At 38.9% G+C, this 22,902-nt stretch overlaps 1 protein-coding gene across 2 annotated transcripts in view; it reads left to right on the top strand.

Annotated features, from left to right (window-relative positions):
• The window catches only part of meis2b (Meis homeobox 2b), a 110,378-nt gene that overhangs the window by 69,918 nt on the left and 17,558 nt on the right, over positions 1 to 22,902 (top strand). For both annotated transcript variants that reach the window (XM_061900419.1, XM_061900418.1), the window contains exons 9-11: positions 9,463 to 9,539; positions 15,456 to 15,514; positions 17,117 to 17,206. In XM_061900419.1, the coding sequence (XP_061756403.1) occupies positions 9,463 to 9,539; positions 15,456 to 15,514; positions 17,117 to 17,206 (226 nt within the window). The remainder of the gene's footprint in view (positions 1 to 9,462; positions 9,540 to 15,455; positions 15,515 to 17,116; positions 17,207 to 22,902) is intronic.

The following is a 22,902-nucleotide window of genomic DNA, read 5'->3' as shown; positions in this document are numbered from 1 at the left end:
AACAGATCTGTAGAGATGAAGTAGTCTTGTGATTTTTTCCCACACCTACATATTGCGCTCTACCACGGTATCGAGCACTATTCTCCGGATAATCCAATCAAGACATATATATATATATATATACACACACATACATACATACATACATACATACACACACACACACACACACACACACACACACATATATATATATATATTTATATATATATATATATATATTGAGATGCGCGGTTTGCGGTCACAATCGCGGAGTCCGCGGATAAACCGCGGGTCGGGCGGGTGACATGACGGAAAAATATATTTTAAATAGATTCGGGCGGGTGGCGGTTTAACCAATTCGGAAATATATATTGTAATAATCCCAGGAATGTAGGCTCATAAAACTTCTTCGTTTGTCTTGTCTTTATTGCACAAGATGTAATACAACCACACAACATCTCTCATGTCTCTAATGCTTTTCCATGGACAACTCGAACTCTCACTTCCCGTCGATAACGTCACTTCCCTATCTCTCCCGGAAGTCCCGCCCCCCAGCCGCTAACACCCCGTAGCCAGCCGCTACATTATACATAGTTAAATGTTATGTTGAAGAGGTTCATTTAGCCTACTGATGTGTATTTATAAATGGTTGATTTATATAGGCTAGTAGGTAAAGTGTTGTACCTGACAATTCTTGATGGTACAATCCATATATCACGTCACAGACAGCGTCACGCTAACATCATGTGACACCTCTGATGAAGGCTGCAGAAGCAAGGAAGCCCAAACTTGTCAGGTACAACACTTTACCTTACTAGCCTATAGAAATCAACCATTCATAAATAGTTAAATGTTGTTACCTACATACGAAAAACGAGCAGCAGTCTTTGAAACAGTATGTGGGCATTCTTTTATTTTGAAGTGTCTCGTTTGGTCTGTCGACGGATGTAAGGAAGCTACTTCCGGGTATGACCAACGAGGTATTGTCATTTGTTGGTATTTTACCTGGTAAAATGTTTGGTCCACATGCTGCGCATGTTATTATTTTTACGTTTGTAACGTGCTTTATTTATTACAGTTTTCACGGTGAATTTGAAGGGAAAGTAAGCCTTCAAATAAATCTGTTCAAGGGAGCCATTGTGTCTGTGCTATTTGGAGGGAGTTACACTTTGTAACTTCACTAATGCCTTGCATCATCTAAATTAGATATATAACACCGGGCGGGTGTGGGTTTGATGAAATGTTGGTTCGGGTGGGTGGCGGGTGGTGGATGACGACTTTAGTGATGCGGTTGCGGATGATATGATTGCCTATCCGCGCATCTCTAATATCCATCCATCCATCCATTTTCTACCGCTTATTCCCTTTCGGGGTCGCGGGGGGCGCTGGCGCCTATCTCAGCTACAATCGGGCGGAAGGCGGGGTACACCCTGGACAAGTCGCCACCTCATCGCAGGGCCAACACAGATAGACAGACAACATTCACACACTAGGGCCAATTTAGTGTTGCCAATCAACCTATATATATATATATATATATATATATATATATATATATATATATATATATATATATATATATATATATACCGTATTTTTCGGATTATAAGTCGCTCCGGAGTATACGTCGCACCTGCCGAAAATGCATAATAAAGAAGGAAAAAAACATATATACGTCGCACTGGAGTATAAATCGCATTTTTGGGGAAATGTATTTGATCAAATCCAACACCAAGAATAGACATTTGAAAGGCAATTTAAAATAAATAAAGAATAGTGTACAGGCTGAATAAGTGTATGTTATATGACGCATAAATAACCAACTGAGAATGTGCCTGGTATGTTAACGTAACATATTATGGTAAGAGTCATTCAAATAACTATAACATATACAACATGCTATACATTTACCAAATAATCTGTCTCTACTAATCGATAAATCCGAAGAAATCGTCTTTCTTGATGTCGCTTCTAAACAACTCTGCCAACTCCAAAGGTATGCGCCGCTTCCTCTTGTCGTTTTCTGCTGCATATTTCACTACGTCCAGCTTGTAATCTGCAGTACATGATTTCCCTTTTGGTGCCATTTTTGTTCAGCCCTTCTCAGTTTTTATAAGGTACCGCCAACTTTTAATAGCTACGGCAGTAACATATAGCATATAGCAGTTAGCATTCCATGACCCACAATGCACTTCTGCCATGACCCTCCACCACCAAATTCTTATTGGCTGACGTGTGTGTGACGAGTGCTGACATTTTATTCATCTCTTCCGCGAAACAGATAAATAATATTATTTGAGATTGTGTAATCTGCAGTACATGATTTCCCTTTCGGTGCCATTTTTGTTCAGTGCTTCTCAGTTTTTATAAGTTTTCGCCAACGATGAAATGATCCATCTTAATAGCTACAGCAGTAGCATATAGCATATAGCAGTTAGCATTCCATGACCCACAATGCACTTCTGCCATGACCCTCCCCCGCCAAATTCTTATTGGCTGACATGTGTGTGACGATTGCTGACGTGTGTGTGACGATTGCTGACATTTTCTTCGTCTGTTCCGCGAATGAGATAAATAATATTATTTGATATTTTTGGGACGGCGTGGCGCAGTGGGAGAGTGGCCGTGCGCAACCCGAGGGTCCCTGGTTCAAATCCCACCTAGTACCAACCTCGTCACGTCCGTTGTGTCCTGAGCAAGACACTTCACCCTTGCTCCTGATGGGTGCTGGTTGGCGCCTTGCATGGCAGCTCCCTCCATCAGTGTGTGAATGTGTGTGTGAATGGGTAAATGTGGAAGTAGTGTCAAAGCGCTTTGAGTACCTTGAAGGTAGAAAAGCGCTATACAAGTACAACCCATTTATCCTTTATTTATTTATTTTACGGTAATGTGTTAATAATTTCACACAGAAGTCGCCCCAGAGTATATGTCGCACCCCCGGCCAAACTATGAAAAAATAGTCCAAAAAATATGGTATATATATATATATATATATATATATATATATATCCATCCATCCATCCATCATCTTCCGCTTATCCGAGGTCGGGTCGCGGGGGCAACAGCCTAAGCAGGGAAACCCAGACTTCCCTCTCCCCAGCCACTTCGTCTAGCTCTTCCCGGGGGATCCCGAGGCGTTCCCAGGCCAGCCGGGAGACATAGTCTTCCCAACGTGTCCTGGGTCTTCCCCGTGGCCTCCTACCGGTTGGACGTGCCCTAAACACCTCCCTAGGGAGGCGTTCGGGTGGCATCCTGACCAGATGCCCGAACCACCTCATCTGGCTCCTCTCTCTCTCTATATATATATATATATATATATATATATATATATATATATATATATCAGAATATATTCTGATATATACGTGTGTGTGTGTTTTATGTGTGTGTGTGTGTGTGTGTGTATACAGTATATAGTACAGTCCAAAAGTTTTGACACACCTTCTCATTTTAACGAATTTTCTTTATTTTCATGACACTTTACATTGTAGATTGTCACTAAAGGCATCAAAACTATGACACCTGTGAAGTAAAAACTCTCTTTGGTGACTACATCTTGAAGCTCATCAAGAGAATGCCAATAGTGTGCAAAACAGTAATCAAAGGGTGATTATTTTGATGAAACTAGAATATAAAACATGTTTTCAGTTATTTCACCTTTTTTTAAGTACATAACTCCACGTGTTCATTCACAGTTTTGATGCCTTTAGTGACAATCTACATTGTAAAAAGTAATGAAAATAAAGAAAATACTTTATATATATTTATTTTTTATTGAGGAATTCCATTCATTGGAGTATTACCTGTCAGCAGGATTTCACATTTCATTTAAAAGTCATTACACAAAAGCTAAACAGTTGCATGTTTTGCATTGTGTATTCAAAATGAAGGAAGCTTGAGCATAAAAGCATGATCGTGGCATGCCGTAACAGCCTGCTATGAAAGGGTTAATAGAGATAACAACATGAGAAACAGCAGAGGGTGTAGCAGGCGGGGTGAAAGTGCCTCTCCTGGTGCCTTGGCTTTTGTCCTCGGTCTCAAAGATACTGCTGCTGCTTTCTTCCTTCACTTTCTTCACACTTTCAGATGTGTTATAAGCGCTAAGTTGTTTAGTTGATAAAAGGCCCACACAGGTCCTGTACTTGGTAATCCCCTCACTTCCAAAGCTCACCGTTAGATTTTCCAAATGGAAAAAAAGGAGGATAATTGAATTATCCCCTCTGTGTTCCCCATCCTCTTTCAGGCCTAATTTGTTCAGCACAAGTGACGGCCATGGCAGGATGTGCCAATGAAAAGTCTGCAAGGGGACTTGGACTCCTGAAAGGCCGATTGCAACACCCAAGCGATCAAGCATTCATCAGCAGTTGAGCTTTGAAAGGAGCTGGATTATGTTTTGTCAGACTTTGCTGTGTGGGGGCCTGTGGTTGGAAGGCCGTTTGGGGCTGGGGGGGGGCTCAGGGGTCCTCTGTTGCAGCCTCCTGCTTTGTCGCCCAGCCTTGAAAGATCCCCTTCTGAGGAAGCGACAGAGAACGCAGCTGTAAAGCTTTCAATTCTTTATATTCTTCATCATCGTCTTGTTAGCGCCGCCATAACTGCAGCTTGTACGCAACCTCCATGGCAAACGTTGGATTTAGGCGTCGCACTCTGGATTGGATTGACGGCATTTTTTTTGCAACATCTGTTTGTTTATTCAATTTGTATTATAGACACCTTCAAATACTAATAAATAGACTGTATAAAATAGGGGTCCCCAAATTTTTTTGACTCGGGGGCCGAATTGGGTTAAAAAAATTGGGCCGGGGACCGGGCTGTGTATGTATATATATATATATATATATATATATATATATATATATATATATATATATATTAGGGCTGGGCAACGATTAAACATTTTAATCGGAGTTAATCGCACTATTTCTCTGATTAATCGCGATTAACTGCATTGTATACGCAAAGCCTAATAATGAATTCAAAAGTAGTGTGTAGTGCACCTTTATTGGAATATTCTCCCACATGAACAAAAGCGCAAAAACATTTGTTGTGCAAACACAATTTAAATCAGTCCTTGTTAAACAGTAGCAGTTAAATAGCATATTTTATGAAAATCAACTCAAAAAATGTAAATACAAACATTTAAGCTTATTACTACCACTGCCAGGGTATTTAAGATATCCTGTAGCTGAGATAGGCGACAGCGCCCCCCGCGACCCCAAAGGGGAATAAGCGGTAGAAATGGATGGATGGATGTTTGTTATGGAAAATAAATATGAGCCACAATCATAACATCTGAACAGGCAATTTCTGAGATAACAGCAGAAACATTTTTTTTATCAGGGATCTTATGTTTAAAAAACCTATCTTATAGGTAGTGGGCTGTTTTAGGGATTTTTTGATCAAATTATCCGTAGTAGCAATATTAATAATGTTGTGTTTATTCTGCGTAGTGCACTTAAAATAATTATGACCATATCTAGGAATTGATATGATGGGAATTTTCCGATTGTTTGCTTGGTGCTTTGATAAACTGAACGCATATACATGGTACAAGGAATAAAAGAACTACCCTACCCAGCATGCAACAAGAGTGACGAGCATGCGCGGTAGCCCGGTATAGGTTGTGTGTCGCCATGACGGCATCTTGTGTGTTGTGATATGCACGCTCTGAAAGTAAACGTTAAGAACTCAGCCAACACGCCTCGTCTGCATTATTCATAAATAGACAGACAACACATATACTCCGCTGCTTCACAGGCCGCTGGATGTAGCCGGCAAAGTATTCCCATGCTAGCTAGCCGGTCTAGCAAGCACGCGTCATTCAGTCCAAAACGGCCCGATCCATCCACATTCAGAATTGTCTGGCGGTCGTAAGTGATCCCGGAGTGACCACGCTGTAAGCCAGCCATGAAATTTGCAGAATTGTCGGGTATTTTTGCCAAATGTTCCATCTTTACAAAGAGCCCCTCGACGTCGAAGCCCATCCGGGCGACGCCATCTTGTTAAGAAAAGGCGTTAACAAAATAAAAGCATGTAAACAACATAAGCAACTGTGCGATAAAATAATTGTCGGCGTTAATAGATTGATGAGTTAACTCGTAATTAACGCATTAATTTGCCCACCCCTAATATATATATATATATATATATATATATATATATATATATATATATCCATCCATCCATCCATCCATTTGCTACCGCTTGTCCCATATATATATACACACACACACACACACATATGACATTGAAACAACATGCTGTTTGATGACATTTATTCAATGTCAGGTTGTGATGTTGAATTGACCATTGACATTTGGTAATTTCCCAACTATCAACTTGGATCTAACGTTTCACATCAACATTGCTGTTTCAAAGTCGGTTTTAAAGGACATGTACAGTACAGGCCAAAAGTTTGGATGTACCCTCTATATCAGGGGTCTCAGACACGTGGCCCACGGGCCAACTGCGACCCGCGAGACATTATTTTGCGGCAAGCACCTTAATATGAAAATTGTGATGTCGATGCGGCCCGCGAGTTTTATATTAATGGTTTTTGACAGCGTCATGCTTGCCGACCCTCCCGATTTTTCAGGGAGACTCACGACTTTCAGGGTGTGTTGTGATGGCACTGGCTTTAGCGTCCTCTACAACCTGTACTAACAGCGCGGCAGCTCAGTCACATGTTGTATTTGGCTTCTGTATACACGCATAAGTGACCGCAAGACATACTTGATCAACAGCCATACAGGTCACACTGAGGGTGGCCGTATAAACAACTTTAACACTGTTACAAATATGCGCCACACTGTGAATCCACACCAAAGAAATAATTCCGACAGCAAAACAGTCAGCCTATCAAGTGTTCACATCCCAAAATGTTCTTTAAGTCCACATTTTCCATAGAATATTTTATTTCGGCTTTATCTTGACCTTTCACGCCCAATTTCTACTCTTTCTTCTCCAATTATTTCTGGTATTGTCAGGATAAACATATATACATGTGTGTTTGTGTGTGTGGGTATGTGTGTGTGCGTGTGTGCGCACATGTGTATACATATAAGTATCCATATACTTATACAAACCCCGTTTCCATATGAGTTAGGAAATTGTGTTAGATGTAAATATAAATGGAATACAATGATTTGCAATTCCTTTTCAACCCATATTCAATTGAATGCACTACAAAGACAAAATATTGGACGTTCAAACTCATAAACTTTTTTTTTTTTGCAAAAAAAAAAAATTAACTTAGAATTTCATGGCTGCAACATGTGCCAAAGTAGTTAGGAAAGGGAATGTTCACCACTGTGTTACATCACATTTTATTTTAACAACACTCAAAAAAAGTTTGACAACTGAGGAAACTAGTTGTTGAAGCTTTGAAAGTGGAATTCTTTCCCATTCTTGTTTTATGTAGCGCTTTAGTCGTTCAAGAGTGTGGGGTCTCCATTTTCGATTGGAGACAGGTCTGGACTACAGGCGGGCCAGTAAAGTACCCGCACATAAATACACACACACATATATATGTGTGTGTGTATGTATTTATGTATGTGAATATCCATCCATCCATCCATTTTCTACCGCTTATTCCCTTTCGGGGTCGCGGGGGGCGCTGGCGCCTATCTCAGCTACAATCGGGCGGAAGGCAGGGTACACCCTGGACAAGTCGCCACCTCATCGCAGGGCTGTATGTGAAAATATATATATATATATATATATATATATATATATACTGTGTATATAAATACTGTGTATATATATACTGTATATATGACTATAAAAACATACTTATATTATGTATATATATATATATATATATACTGTGTATATATATATACTGTGTATATATATACTGTATATATGACTGTAAAAACATACTTATATTATGTGTATATATGTATGTATGTGTATATATATATATATATATATATATATATATATATAAAAAAAAAATATATATTAGGGGTATGAGAAAAAAATGTATTCAAATTTGAATCGCGATTCTCATGTTGTGCGATTAAGAATCGATTCTTATTTTAAAAAAATATATTTTAATTTTTTTTTAATCGTTTTTTTATTTATTTTTTTAATCTTTTTTTTAATCAATCCAACGAAACAATACACAGCAATATCATAACAATGCAATGCAATTCCAAAACCAAACTTGACCCAGCAACACTCAGAACTGCAATAAACAGAGCAATTGAGGAAACAAAAACACGACAAAGAAAAAACCGAAAGTAGTGAAACAAAAATGAATATTATCAACAACATTATCAATATTAGTTATAATTTCAGCATAGCAGTGATTAAAAATCCCTCATTGACATTCTCATTAGACATTTATAAAAAAAAAAGAAAAAAAAAAGAACAATAGTGTCATAGTGGCTTACACTTGCATTGCATCTCAAAAGCTTGACAACACACTGTGTCCAATGTTTTCACAAAGATAAAATAGGTCATATTTTTGGTTCGATAATAGTTAAAACAAATTGACATTATTGCAATAAGTTGATAAAACATTGTCCTTTACAATTATAAAAGTAAAAAAAATAAAACATCTACTACTCTGCTAGCATGTAAGCAGAGTGGGGTAGATCCTGCTGAAATCCTATGTATTGAATGAATACAGAATCGTTTTGAATTAGAAAAATATCTATTTTGACTCGAAAATTTTATTATAATTGAATCGCACCTCCAAGAATCGATATTGAATCGAATCGTGGGACACCCAAAGTTTCGCAGCCCTAATATATATATATATATATATATATATATATATATATATATATATATATATATATATATATATATATATATATATTATACATATGTATGCATCTATATATTATACATATGTATGCATCTATATATATATATATATATATATATATATATATATATATATATATATATATATATATGTGTGTGTGTGTGTGTGCACATTGTCTCAAAAGAAGTTGAAAATGATGTGCTTGGAAGCTCATCCTTCACTGACGACCACATGGAGGCAGCTCAGGGCCTGACAGCAGCAGAATGGCGACTAGCCTGTTATATGCTCCCAGTGCAGGGGTCACCCCTGTCTGCCATCTGCCGTTCTCCCCTCTTTCTCCGTCTCTTCCTCTCTCTCCCTCTCCCTCTCTTTCTCTCTCTCACAAACACACATGGTCTCGGCCGGGGAAAAGTTGGCGTGAGCTAGGGAGGGGTTGAGGAGTGACGGGGGTTCTGGCCTTACTAGGGCCAGAAACAAAAGCCGCTATTGTGCCTCCTTACATCCCACCCAGTCGTTTGTCAAATAATGTCAAACACTGTCACACAAAGACTTTTCGCCTGAAGTGTTGACGGGGCCAAACATCGGTAAGGTGCATTTTTTCATAATCCACTTGTGCACTTGTCTCCTGGTAGGACGAGTCAAAGTCCGGCCAAATGTAGTATAATAAATGTAATGTTTGCTCATTTAAGTGTCTGGTTCTCCCACAGCACCCGTACCCCTCAGAGGAGCAGAAGAAACAACTAGCACAAGACACAGGCCTCACTATCCTTCAAGTTAACAACTGGTAGGTTGCTCTGAAACACTCATGCATATTCCTGGTTTATTTTGAATAACATTTAACAAAATTAAATATTTACATTTGCTCAAGTTTATTTAATTCCATCCTACTTCATCTCCATATCATCACTTGTTTCATACCTGCTTCATAGTAAAAAAACAAACAAATCAAAATGTGTCTGTCATGACTGGTTGCAACCTATCATGATTTTTCCTTAAATTCCTTTATTTGTTGTCTATCGCCCTTCATTTCATTCCACTTTCTGGTTTGCTTTCTTATTCCACACTATACATTCTGTTTCGTGGGGGAACAGTGTCTGGTGGTATGACGCCACAGGCAGAGGTGGCAGACAACGTGTAAGTCAAACAGGAGATACTGTTGTGTGTACAGGGAGGAGGAGACGGCACAGCTAAAGGGAGCATAGTTTAACTTTATTTTATATATATATATATATATATATATATATATATATATATATATATATATACATATATATATATATATATATTGTATACAAATACAATTATAATATTATGAACTATATCCAAAAGTGTATGGTGCGCGACTGTGTAGGAATCAATGAGTGTGACCGAGAGTTTCGCGCAAGAGGTGAGGAAGTCCAAGGGGGGAACACGACTAGCTTGGAGGTCCGTGAGCAGGCAGGAAGTCGGAGGCTATAGCGAGGCGTAGAAGGTCTGTGTCCAAGCGGGAGGTCCAGATCCAAGTGGCAGTCAGGTGAGCAGAGGGAACGCAGGGAGACGAGACGCACAGCTTGTACGCGTTAGCTGAGGGAGGCTCCTGGATCGACAAGAAAACACGAGACAATCAACACAGAAGGAGAGAAGCACAGAAAGAAAGACTTGCATAGAGCTTTCTATGTTCGACTTACTGTACCGGACAGTCCGCCATGTTTTGGCACGGGATAGCAGGTTGTGCAGGCTTATGAAGACAGGTCTGATCATCAGCTTCTGATGTGCTGATTGCTGATTGATTGCAGCCGCCGGCTGCAGAAGGCGATGAGCGCCTGTGGGCGTGTCCCAAGGCGCGCTCCGCGGGGCTTACTAAGAATTGCACAGCGGCAGGCGTTTGCGCCTTGACAGATACATCTGTCCCAGTGTATCAATCAAAAGGTTTTTATACCCAGATTTGTCAGAAAAATGCTACTGGTTGACTGATTGTTTGTCATGAGCTTATCTGCATACTGTTTATCTTTACATTCTTATTCAAACACTACACATTCTGTTATGTGGAAGAACAATGTATGGTGGTGTGACGCCACATGTAGAGGCGGCAGCCAAGGTACAAGTCAATCAGGAGATACACCTGTCCCTGTTTATCAATTATAATGTTTTTTTTTATGCCCAGCTTTGTCAGAAAGATTGTTTGTCATGAGCTTATCTGCATACTGTTTATTTTTACAAGTTTTTAATCGATCATGGTCTACTGTATTTTCTTATCATTACCTGTGCTGAGGAAACACAGAAAAGGAAACCGTATGGGGAAGCAATACAAAATAAAAGGCATAGTGGAAAATCTGAATGTATACATTTGCATTATTTTTATAAATGCAACTACTAAACAAAAATAAGCCGCTACAGCGTTGTCATTATGTCATTACTGTGTTGTCAGTAATGGAGCATTAAGTTGCAGCCCAAACGAGAAAAATACGGACGTCAATGGAGATGTGTTCATGAAGGAATATCGGTAAAGCGCTTAGTCACATTGTGGCCTGCGGCTACAAGGCTAAATCCAAATCAATAGTTTCTTTTAAAGATATTTTACAAGCTTCTATCACACCAGATTGTGTCTGTCAGGAAGTATAACAGATTGTGAGTCGCATCCCTGGAGACACTGCATGCTCTTCCAGGTAGTGGAGCACATGCATTAATAGATCAAAGTATATACACACTATCCAGTGATAAGTAATACGACAGAATGGAAGCATCATATTAAAACCTTAAAATACCTTGAAAAAAAAACAGTTTATATTTAATATTTTCAATTTGACGTGTATATATATATATATATATATATATATATATATATATTGATTGGATTATCCAGGGAATAGTGCTCGATACCGTGGTAGAGCGCAATATGTAGGTGTGGGAAAAATCACAAGACTACTTCATTTCTACAGAACTGTTTCATGAGGGTTTCCCTCAATCCTTTTCAACCCATATTTAATTGAATGCACTACAAAGACAAGATATTTGATGTTCAAACTCATAAACTTTATTTTTTTTTGCAAATAATAATTACCTTAGAATTTCATGGCTGCAACACATGCCAAAGTAATTGGGAAATGGCATGTTCAGCACTGTGTTTCATCACCTTTTCTTTTAACAACACTCAATAAACCTTTGGGAACTAAGGAGACATATTTTTGAAGATTTTCAGGTAGAATTCTTTCCCATTCTTGTTTTATGTACAACTTAAGTTGTTCAACAGTCCGGGGTCTCCGTTGTGGTATTTTAGGCTTCATGATGCGCCACACATTTTCAATGGGAGTCAGGTCTGGACTACAGGCAAGCCAGTCTAGTACCAGCACTCTTTTACTATGAAGCCACGCTGTTGTAAAAAGTGACTTGGCATTGTCTTGCTGAAATAAGCAAGGGGGTCCATGAGAACGTTGCTAGGATGGCAACATATGTTGCTCCAAAACCTGTATGTACCTTTCATCATTAATGGTGCCTTCACAGATGTGTAAGCTACCCATACGTTGGGCACTAATGCACCCCCATACCATCACAGATGCTGGCTTTTTAACTTTGCACCTGGAACAGTCCTGATGTTTTTTTTCTTCTTTGGTCCGGTAGACACGACGTTCACCGTTTCCAAAAAACAATTTGAAATGTGGACTCGTCAGACCACAGAACACTTTTTTACTTTGCAGCAGTCCATCTTAGCTGAGCTCAGGCCCAGCGAAGCCGGCGGCGTTTCTGGGTGTCGTCGATAAATGGCTTTGGCTTTGCAAAGTAGTTTTAACTTGCACTTACAGTTGAACGACAAACTACCGTGGTTTTCTGAAGTGTTCCTGAGCCCATGTGGTGATATCCTTTACACAATGATGTCGCTTTTTGATGAAGTACCGCTTGAGGGAACGAAAGTCCGTTATATCATCGCTTACGTGCAGTGATTTCTCCAGTTTTCTAAACCTTTTGATGGTATTACGTACCGTAGATGGTGAAATTCCTAAATTTCTTGCAATAGCCTGTTGAGAAATGTTGTTCTTAAACTGTTTGACGATTTGGTCACACATTTGTTCACAAAGTGGTGACCGTTTCCCTATCCTTGTTTGTGAATTACTGAGCATTTCACGGAAGCTGCTTTTATACCCAATCATGGCACCCACCTGTTCCCAATTAGCCTGCACACCTGTAGGATGTTCCAAATAAGTGTTTGATGAGAATTCCTCAAATTTATCAGTATTTATTGCCACCTTTCCCAACTTCTTTATCACGTATTGCAGGCATCAAATTCTAAAGTTAATGATTATTTGCAAAAAAGAAAAAGGGTTCTCAGTTTGAACATCAAATACGTTGTCTTTGTAGCATATTCAACTGAATATGGGTTGAAAATGATTTGCAAATCATTGTATTCCATTTATATTTACATCGAACACAATTTCCCAACTCATATGGTAATGGGGTTTGTATATATATATATATATATATATATATATATATATATATATATATATATGTATATAATTTTTTAGTTTTGACTATTTTCTTTTTCTAAATTAATTGTTATCTTATTTCAACTGTCTTTTTTTTTGCTTTTACTTAGTTTTTTAGTCCTATTTACTTATCTACTAATGAATATTTAAGCTATATTATTAATTCATTGTAATTTTAGTGTTATCAAGCCCACATAATCCCATACTTGTTTTTATCTGATATCGTACAGATATCAATATCTTTAGGCAAGCCAGTCTAGTACCAGCACTCTTTTACTATGAAGCCACGCTGTTGTAAAAAGGGGGTAGTAACGCGCTGGATTTACTCCTTTACATCTACTTGAGTAACTTTTGGAATAAACTGTACTTCTAAGAGTAGTTTTAATGCAACATACTTTTACTTTTACTTGAGTATATTTATAGAGAAGAAACGCTACTTTTACTCCGCTCCATTTATCTACATTCAGCTCGCTACTCGCTACTGATTTTTATCGATCTGTTAATGCACGCTTTGATTGTTTTGTCTGACAGACTTTCAAAGTAGGATCTATCACATGCCTGCGTTTCATCAATCAAATGCAGTCACTGGTGACGTTTGACTCCGTTTCACCAATCAAATGCAGTCACTGGTGACGATTGACTCCGTTTCACCAATAAAACTGAGCCAGGCGGTCCCATGATTAACTGCACACTTTTTTCCTTTTTTTTTTTTATAAACCTTTATTTATGAATTTCATCATTTACAAACAGTTGAAGGGCTTCACGGTGGCAGAGGGGTTAGTGCGTCTGCCACACAATACGAAGGTCCTGCAGTCCTGGGTTCAAATCCAGGCTCGAGATCTTTCTGTGTGGAGTTTGCATGTTCTCCCCGTGAATGCGTGGGTTCCCTCCGGGTACTCCGGCTTCCTCCCACTTCCAAAGACATGCACCTGGGGATAGGTTGATTGGCAACACTAAATTGGCCCTAGTGTGTGAATGTGAGTGTGGATGTTGTCCGTCTATCTGTGTTGGCCCTGTGATGAGGTGGCGACTTGTCCAGGGTGTACACCGCCTTCCGCCCGATTGTAGCTGAGATAGGCGCCAGCGCCCCCCGCGACCCCAAAAGGGAATAAGCGGTAGAAAATGGATGGATGGGATGGACAAACAGTTGAAAATAATAATCAAAGTAAGTACAAAAACAGTACAAAACACTATAAAAAACGTACAAAACAGTAACAGGGGGTTGTAAATTCAAAATAACTAAAATAGAATGCAATACATATATATATATATATATATATATATATATATATATATGTGATGAGGTGGCGACTTGACCAGGGTGTACCCCGCCTTCCGCCCGATTGTAGCTGAGATAGGCGCCAGCGCCCCCCGCGACCCCGAACGGGAATAAGCGGCAGAAAATGGATGGATGGATGGATGGATATATATATATACATATATATATATATATATATATATATATATATATATATATGTATATATATATATATATATATATATATATATATATATATATATATATATATATATATATATATATATAAACAAAATGCAAAGCCATATGCTCCCTCAATCTCAGTAAATAACTTAAATTTGGAACACAGCATCATCGTTTTCACAGCTTTTTGGTTGTTAGAGGTTGAGTGTTTTAACGTAGAGTTCTAAATCTTTTTTAAAGGCAGTAAAAGCAGGTCGGTATTGAGAAATTTACATTTATTAAACAAAAACTTAGCCAATAGTTTCATGAGCTTGCAAAGGTAAAATTCATTTTCAATTTTTTTTTCAATACAGTGTAAAACCAAATATATATTATTTAATATATATTATTGTTTTAGTTGCTTAAGAGCTATTCCTGGCTCTGAATGTGTTCATTACTATTTTTATGTTATTGTGCATTACTTGTTGCCGTCATCATTAAACGAACAGGTTACTCATCAGTTACTCAGTACTTGAGTAGTTTTTTCACAACATACTTTTTATGTTGTGTAAATATTTGGGTGACTACTCCTTACTTTTACTTGAATAATACATCTCTAAGGTAACAGTACTCTTACTTGAGTACAATTTCTGGCTATTCTACCCACCTCTGATCGGGACACTCCTAGCTGTAACATTACAAACTGTGTAAAAGGTGAAGTGCTGTAAAGACGTCCAATGCCATTTATGAAACTCCTCAGTTATTTTCTGTTGCCACTTACACTAATGTGATGATTTTGATGCTACTTGTCTTTTCCCAGGTTCATCAATGCAAGGAGGAGAATAGTTCAGCCTATGATTGACCAGTCCAACAGAGCAGGTAAAAGTGCAGTGAACTTAATGAAATTAATTTTTGTGTTCAATCCCAGGCTCGGGATCTTGTGTGGAGTTTGTATGTTCTCCCCGAGAATGCGTGGGTTCCCTCCGGGTACTCCGGCTTCCTCCCACTTCCAAAGACATGCACCTGGGGATTGGTTAATTGGCAACACTAAATTGGCCCTAGTGTGTGAATGTGAGTGTGGATGTTATCTGTCTATCTGTGTTGGCCCTGCGATGAGGTGGCGACTTGTCCAGGGTGTACCCCGCCTTCCGCCCGATTGTAGCTGAGATAGGCGCCAGCGCCCCCGCGACCCCAAAAGGGAATAAGCGGTAGAAAATGGAAAGATGGATGGATATATATATATATATATATATAGTCCAGGTTTATGTGGTTTATCTGCTATACAGTGCAGGGTATAGCAGATACTTTTAAAATTCCCTGAAGAGCAGGGAAACCTGCGAAACATGCTTGTAGGGATAAAATAGCCTCTGTATTTTTTCCTGACCTAACGTACATAGATACAGTAGAGGCCAAACATTTGCACATGCCTTCTCATTCAATGTGTTGTCTTTATTTTCATGACTATATACATTGTAGATTTTCACTGAAGGCATCAAAACTATGAATGAACATATGTGGTGTTATGTACTTAACAATAAAAGGTGAAATGATTTAAAACATGTTTTATATTTTAGTCTTTTCAAAATAGCCACCCTTTGCTCCAAATACTTTTTTGCACACTCTTGGCATTCTCTCAATGAGCTTCAAGAGGTAGTCACCTGAAATGGTTTTCACTTCACAGTTGTGCTTGAAGCTCATCGAGAGAATGCCAAGAGTGTGCAAAGCAGTAATCAGAGCAAAGGTGGCTATTTCGAAGAAACTAGAATATAAAACATGTTTTCAGTTATTTCACCTTTTTTTGTTTAGTACATAATCCCACATGTGTTCATTCATAGTTTTGATGCCTTCAGTGAAAGTCTTCATTGTGAATAGTCATGAAAATAAAGAAAATGCATTGAATGAGGAGAAGGTGTGTCCAAACTTTTGGCCTGTACTATTAATGGTAAATGGGTTATACTTCTATAGCACTTTACTACCTTCACATTCACCACTGATGGAGGGAGCTGCCGTGCAAGGCACTAAGTATAACCCATCAGGGTGAAGTGTCTTGCTCAAGAAGCCTGGGATCGAACCACGAACCCTCAGGTTGCTGGCATGGCCACTCTCCCAACCGTGCCATATGTAAGTGTGTGTATATATATATATATATATATATATATATATATATATATATATATATATATATATATGTATATATATATATATATATATATATATGTATATATACTGTATATATATATATATAAACATATATATATATATATATATATATATATATAAGGCTCGCCAAATTAATATATTTTTTTAATTGCTTGTGAACTTTGATGACTTCAAGGGTCACAAGCGAAGCATATTGATTGTATATGTTGTGGTTAATCGTGACGATAGACACAGACAAGTATATATGAAATGCTGCTGGATTGTAGTTTTTATTTTTATTTATTTATTTTAACAAGTGTCTATTTCCTGTCATGCCTTCAGTGAGTCAGGGTACAGCATACAGTCCAGACGGCCAGCCCATGGGAGGTTTCGTCCTTGACGGGCAGCAGCACATGGGTCTACGACCTGGAGGTGAGTAAATTTCCTGCAGAGATAGAAACCTAACAATTACAGTCTCTAAACATGCAGTAGGCAATCACTCTGAATTTTTTCAAATGTGTGTCTTATACTGTCTTAACCTTTTTTGACCTTGGGGCCCAACGTTGGGGTCCACTCAAATATTACCACCGAATTAGTAATCTTACTCTTGATTTTAATTGTATTCAAAAAATATACCTAATCTACTGACAGTTTAACAGGATAAAACTTTTCATACTGTATGTTCATCCCAAACATTACAATAGAGATGTATGCCTGTTTACAAAATAAATACTAATCGCAGTGTTAAAATAAATACATTCTAACTAAATTAATAATAAATAATATTAATATGTGTATGATTCTCACATAAACTGTCATTTAAATCCAAGAATAATATAGATTCACCACTTAAAGAAACTTTTCTATGATTTTAGCTCCAGACTTCTTGATTTGTTTGAGAGAGTCATGGAGAGACTGAGTACGGCCAACTTGGTTTCATAGGATCTCCTCAGTGAGTGGCTACAAGGCGCGATGACTGCTACTACTTTGGCTGATGCTATGTGTCCTTGTTACTTTTTCTGCACGTAAAAATGCCCCGTAGTGCAGCATGAGGCTGCTCCACCAGAATGCAGAATTACCGTATTTCCTTGAATAGCCACCGGGCATGTAATATGCGCCTGCCTTGAACTACTTGCTCCCCAAATTTATTAGCGCATGCTTACTTTTACCGCCGGGTCAAATTTGTGACGTCACGAGTGACGCTTCCCCCTTCGTCATTTTCACAATGGCGGAGGAGTTTTATTTTGCTTTTACTATGTGTAAACCAGGGGTCTTGTTCCACAGCCATACAGATCACACTGATTGTTGTGATATAAAACAACTTTAACACGCTTACTAATATGCGCCACACTCTGTGAACCCACACCAAACAAGAATAACAAACACATTTCGGGAGAACATAGGTTCTGTAACACATTATAAACACAACATAAGAATTACCCAGAATGCCATGCATCCATGACTCTTGGCTATATTATACACCCCGCTAGCACCAACCCCACCCCCTTCCCCACTTTTTGAGCGTCGGTTGAGGTGTGCGGGGTTGGGGGCGCGTGTATAATATAGCCAAGAGTCATGGATGCATGGCATTCTGGGTAATTCTTATGTTGCGTTTATAATGTGTTACAGAGCCGATGTTCTCCAGAAATGTGTTTGTTATTCTTGTTTGGTGTGGGTTCACAGAGTGTGGCGCATATTAGTAAGATTGTTAAAGTTGTTTATATCACAACCTTCAGTGTAAACGGTATGGCTGTTGAGCAAGTATGCATTGCACATCTCGTAAGAGAAGCAGCGAAATGCATGCGTCCGGCCGGCACGCACGCAGATAGCATGGTGTAAAGGTGGGGGCGATGACACGTTGTAGAGCAGTAGTCCCCAACTGCGGCCGCAGAATTTTTTTTTTTATATTTTTTTATTTTGTTATTATTATTATTTTTAATCACACTCAATTTTTTACTGCAACCTATTCTTACCCCTGCGCTTACCGCAGGGGTGAGAATAGGTTTCAAAATTATTAGCGCCTGCTTACTTTTACCGCATGCCTTGAATAAGCGCAGGAGTGAGAAGAGGTTTTAAATTAATTAGAGCCCAGGCGGCTATTTAAGGAAATACAGTATTTTACATTGCTTCCCTTACAACCTGGAAAAAAGATACCAATGGGAAGTGAGCCACAAAAGTCACACATTATCATGTGCAAGCTAAACACATGACACAACATCTGCGTTTTGTTCAGGAGAGAACACATGGAATCATAGATCATGTTTTGTTTAGTTAAAGACTTCCTTAGTTCTGTTTCAGCACCCCTGGGTTTGTGTGTTCTTGGTTGCCATGGGTGCTAACTATCAGAGGTGTGGACTCGAGTCACATGACTTGGACTCGCGTCAGACTCGAGTCATGAACTTGATGACTTTAGACTCGACTTGACAAAATGTAAAAAGACTTGCAACTCGACTTAAACTTTAACATCAATGACTTGTGACTTGACTTGGACTTGAGCCTTTTGACTTGACATTACTTGCTACTTTCCCCAAAACCCAACAATTAAAAAGTTATTCAGGGGCGCTCCGTATCTGTCAGCGTGTCTGTCAGCGTGTGTGCGATGACAGTGTGTGCGCTACCTGTCAGAACAACAGCCAATCAAATTACAACCACGTTATTTTCGTCACACAGCATTCAGCCAATCAAATTGCATGAAAACCAACGAAGAAAAGCTCTAAAACCACGCGCCAGTGAGGAAAAGTTATGCCAAAAATTGTTTTGTTCGGGGATTAAAACTACGACTTGGTCAACAAAAAACGAATTCCAGTAAGCAAAGCATGCAGTTTCTTTCGAAGATTACAGAGACGCAACAACTTCCAACTTTGTTCGACATTTGAAGATGCACGAAGAAGGGTAAGTTTTGAATGTAAGTTAACATTTATTGGCTGAGTAACGTAACTTTTATTTGCTGTTTGGTTAACTTAGTGAGGCTGTAAACTCACTGCTAACGTTAGAACCATGGACATCTTATTAGTAGACGAAAGATGGAGCGCTACTGGCACTTACGTGACGCGGGGCCGCCATCTTGGAGTGGTGATCCGCTCCACTGAGTGCAATTCATTTGTCAGGAGCAATGAACCGTCAGCGCATTTAATTTATTTTACCTCACTGAATACCACTGATATTCACACGCTTTTTTGTAATACGTGTAACTATGATAAAGGTAAAATTTTTGGGCGTGTTCATAGTTTGCTTAACAGTAATAGAATATTAATATATTCTATAAGTGACCAGACGTCCAAGATCAAAACTGGGAATAATAATCCCAAAAGGGGGAAAAACACGGTCAGCTATTTTATGTTGAAGAAACAATATAATTAGCTTATATATACATGCATATATCCTTCATAAACAATGTATGAATACATTAGATATATACATATATCTTATAGATTGTATCTCTGTTGCTGCAACAGCAGAGAGTTTATTCTGTCTTGACACTTTGTATTAATATTTTGTATTACATTCTTCCCTTAAATGATCATGTTTACAGTGATTGTTTTATATGTATTTTTCATGTATGTTGCTTTGGATAAAAGTGTCTGTCAAATATTTAAACATAAACATATATAAAGACCTGAAAGTCTTTATATCAGCTAAAACCACCAATATGTTTCACTGGATTCAGAATAAAAGCAAATTCTGTCTTACCAAACAATGTTAGTATTTGAATATTGTTACTTGAAGACTTATTCTTGGTTACAATTTTACTGTTAAGAAAGTATTGTCTTATACTTTGCCTAAAATGAGAATGTATCATAATCAGTGGCGGCTGGTGAATTTTGTTTTAGGTAGGGCTGAAAGTTTGTAAACCAAATACCTGTAGGTGCATCATCCTCCCCCAGAAGATTTCTTTGTGATTTTCACATACGAATTGAAGATCTTTGCTCCTTCTCAACTCTGTGGTAATATTATTTTCACAAAATACAACCATATTAATGTTAAATCTTACTTGTGAAAAGTAATCCCCCGATTCCTATATTCAACAGTCCGCTCATTTGAGCAGGAAAACGCTGAACACCAGCCCAGCCTCTTTGTTTGCTACCTGTCAAGTGTCAGTTTAGGCTGCTCGCCGGCTCCTCATCACCACTTCAAGATTGCGGCCAAATTCCTCACGTCACAGCAGCCAATGCTGCGTCTACTTATAATATGTCTATGGTTATAACCTCATTGCAAACAAGACAATCTGTTTCGTCCACTGCAGTTCGCTACCTTATTCATACTTTTTGTCAAGTGATTTTTTTTAAGCAGGGTTGCATGAGGTACCTACAAATAATGTTGCGGTAGTCAATGTATCACACACAGTAACGTAACGTTAGACGGTGGTCAGCAGCACCGTGTATTTTAGCCACCTACAAAAAGACAAACATAGTCCAATAAAGGTCAGTTAAAATGTATACTATATTAAGAATATGTGTATATATTCCATTGGGCCTTGAAATCTAAAAAGTACAACTCTGTTCCTTGTTATTTTCATGTATTTTTTATGTTTTTCATGTGTACGCACACATCAACACACATACAGTATGGGATGAGATCGATAAGATAAGGTAAGAACAGAATGGAGACTGCTGTGGAACTAGTTACAATGCAATATGCCATGGAAGTACAATGTTAACACCTTTGTGCAAATAAGTACAGTTGCACTTGTTTTTTTCAAATGTGTTCATTCTGTAAAGGAATGAGTTAAATGTTTAAAATAAATTGTTAATAGTGCTATTATGAAGTGCAATGCCAGCACACTTTTTCAATAATAAATACATACAGCGTTTTAAAAGCATACACAATCTGTGTAAATATATTAGTCTGTGTTTAAAAGGACTTGAAATGACTCGAAACTCAAAATGCAGGACTTGGGACTTGACTTGAGACTTTCCAGTCTTGACTTTGGACTTGACTCGGGACTTGCCTGTCTTGACTTGGGACTTGACTCGAGACTCGAGGGCAAAGACTTGAGACTTACTTGTGACTTGCAAAACAATGACTTGGTCCCACCTCTGCTAACTATGTTCACCTGCCTCTGATTAGTGTTCAGGACGCTCAGCTGCTCCCGGGCACTAATCAGAGAGCTATTTATTCCTGCTTTTCGCCACACTCAGTCTGGCTGTCTGTTTGCTCCATGAAACAAGTTACGTGTGTTTACCGTTTGATTGCTGAGCTAGGCTTTGTGTGCTTGTTTTTCATGCTAAGCTTTCTCGTTAGTTTTTACATAGCTACTTGTGCTATCGGCACAACCTCTTGTATTTTTGGATTATGCTTGATTTATTAAAAATAAATAATTGTCTTACCTGCACACTGCCTCCAGAGTTCCATCTGCATCTTGGGGAAAGGATCTTCCCATTAACATGCGACCCCGTCGGAACAAAAATAATGCATTTCGATAACAGCAGAAGAGAAAGTCGAACACAAATACCAATAGTGGGGAGTGCTCAGAGAGTATCGGACTGTCTGATTGTGGCAGTCTGCTTCCTGTACGATCTGTGTCATAGCTTGGCCACATTGCCACAGTAAGTCGGACCCGTTTCCAGTGAGGGTTGGACTCCGCCAAGGCTGCCCTTTGTCACCGATTCTGTTAATAACTTTTAAAGACAGAATTTCTAGGCGTGGTCAAGGCGTTAAGGGGATCCGGTTTGGTGACTGCAGGATTAGGTCTCTGATTTTTGCAGATGATGTGGTCCTAATGGCTTCATCTGACCAGGATCTTCAGCTCTCACAGCAGCCGAGTGTGAAGCGACTCTGATGAGAATCAGCACCTCCGAGTCCAGGGTTCTCGCCCAGAGAGGGGTGGAGTTTCAGCTCCAGGTTGGGCAGGAGATCTTGTCCCTTGTGGAAGAGTTCAAGTACCTCGGAGTCTAGTTCACGAGCAAGGAAAGAGTGGATCTTGAGGTCAACAAGCAGATCGGTGTGGCCTCTTCCGTAATGCGGACGCTATATCAATCTGTTGTGGTGACGAAGAAGCTGAGCCGGAAGAAAATGCTCTCAATTTACCGGTCAACCTATGTTCCCATCCTCACCTATGGTCAGGAGCTTTGGGTTATGACCGAAAGGACAAGATCACGAGTACAAGCGGCCAAAATGTGTTTCCTCTG

This window comes from Nerophis ophidion, linkage group LG05 (assembly GCF_033978795.1).
Source record: "Nerophis ophidion isolate RoL-2023_Sa linkage group LG05, RoL_Noph_v1.0, whole genome shotgun sequence".
NCBI lineage: Eukaryota > Metazoa > Chordata > Actinopteri > Syngnathiformes > Syngnathidae > Nerophis > Nerophis ophidion.
This window is presented reverse-complemented; position numbering and strand designations above follow the sequence as displayed.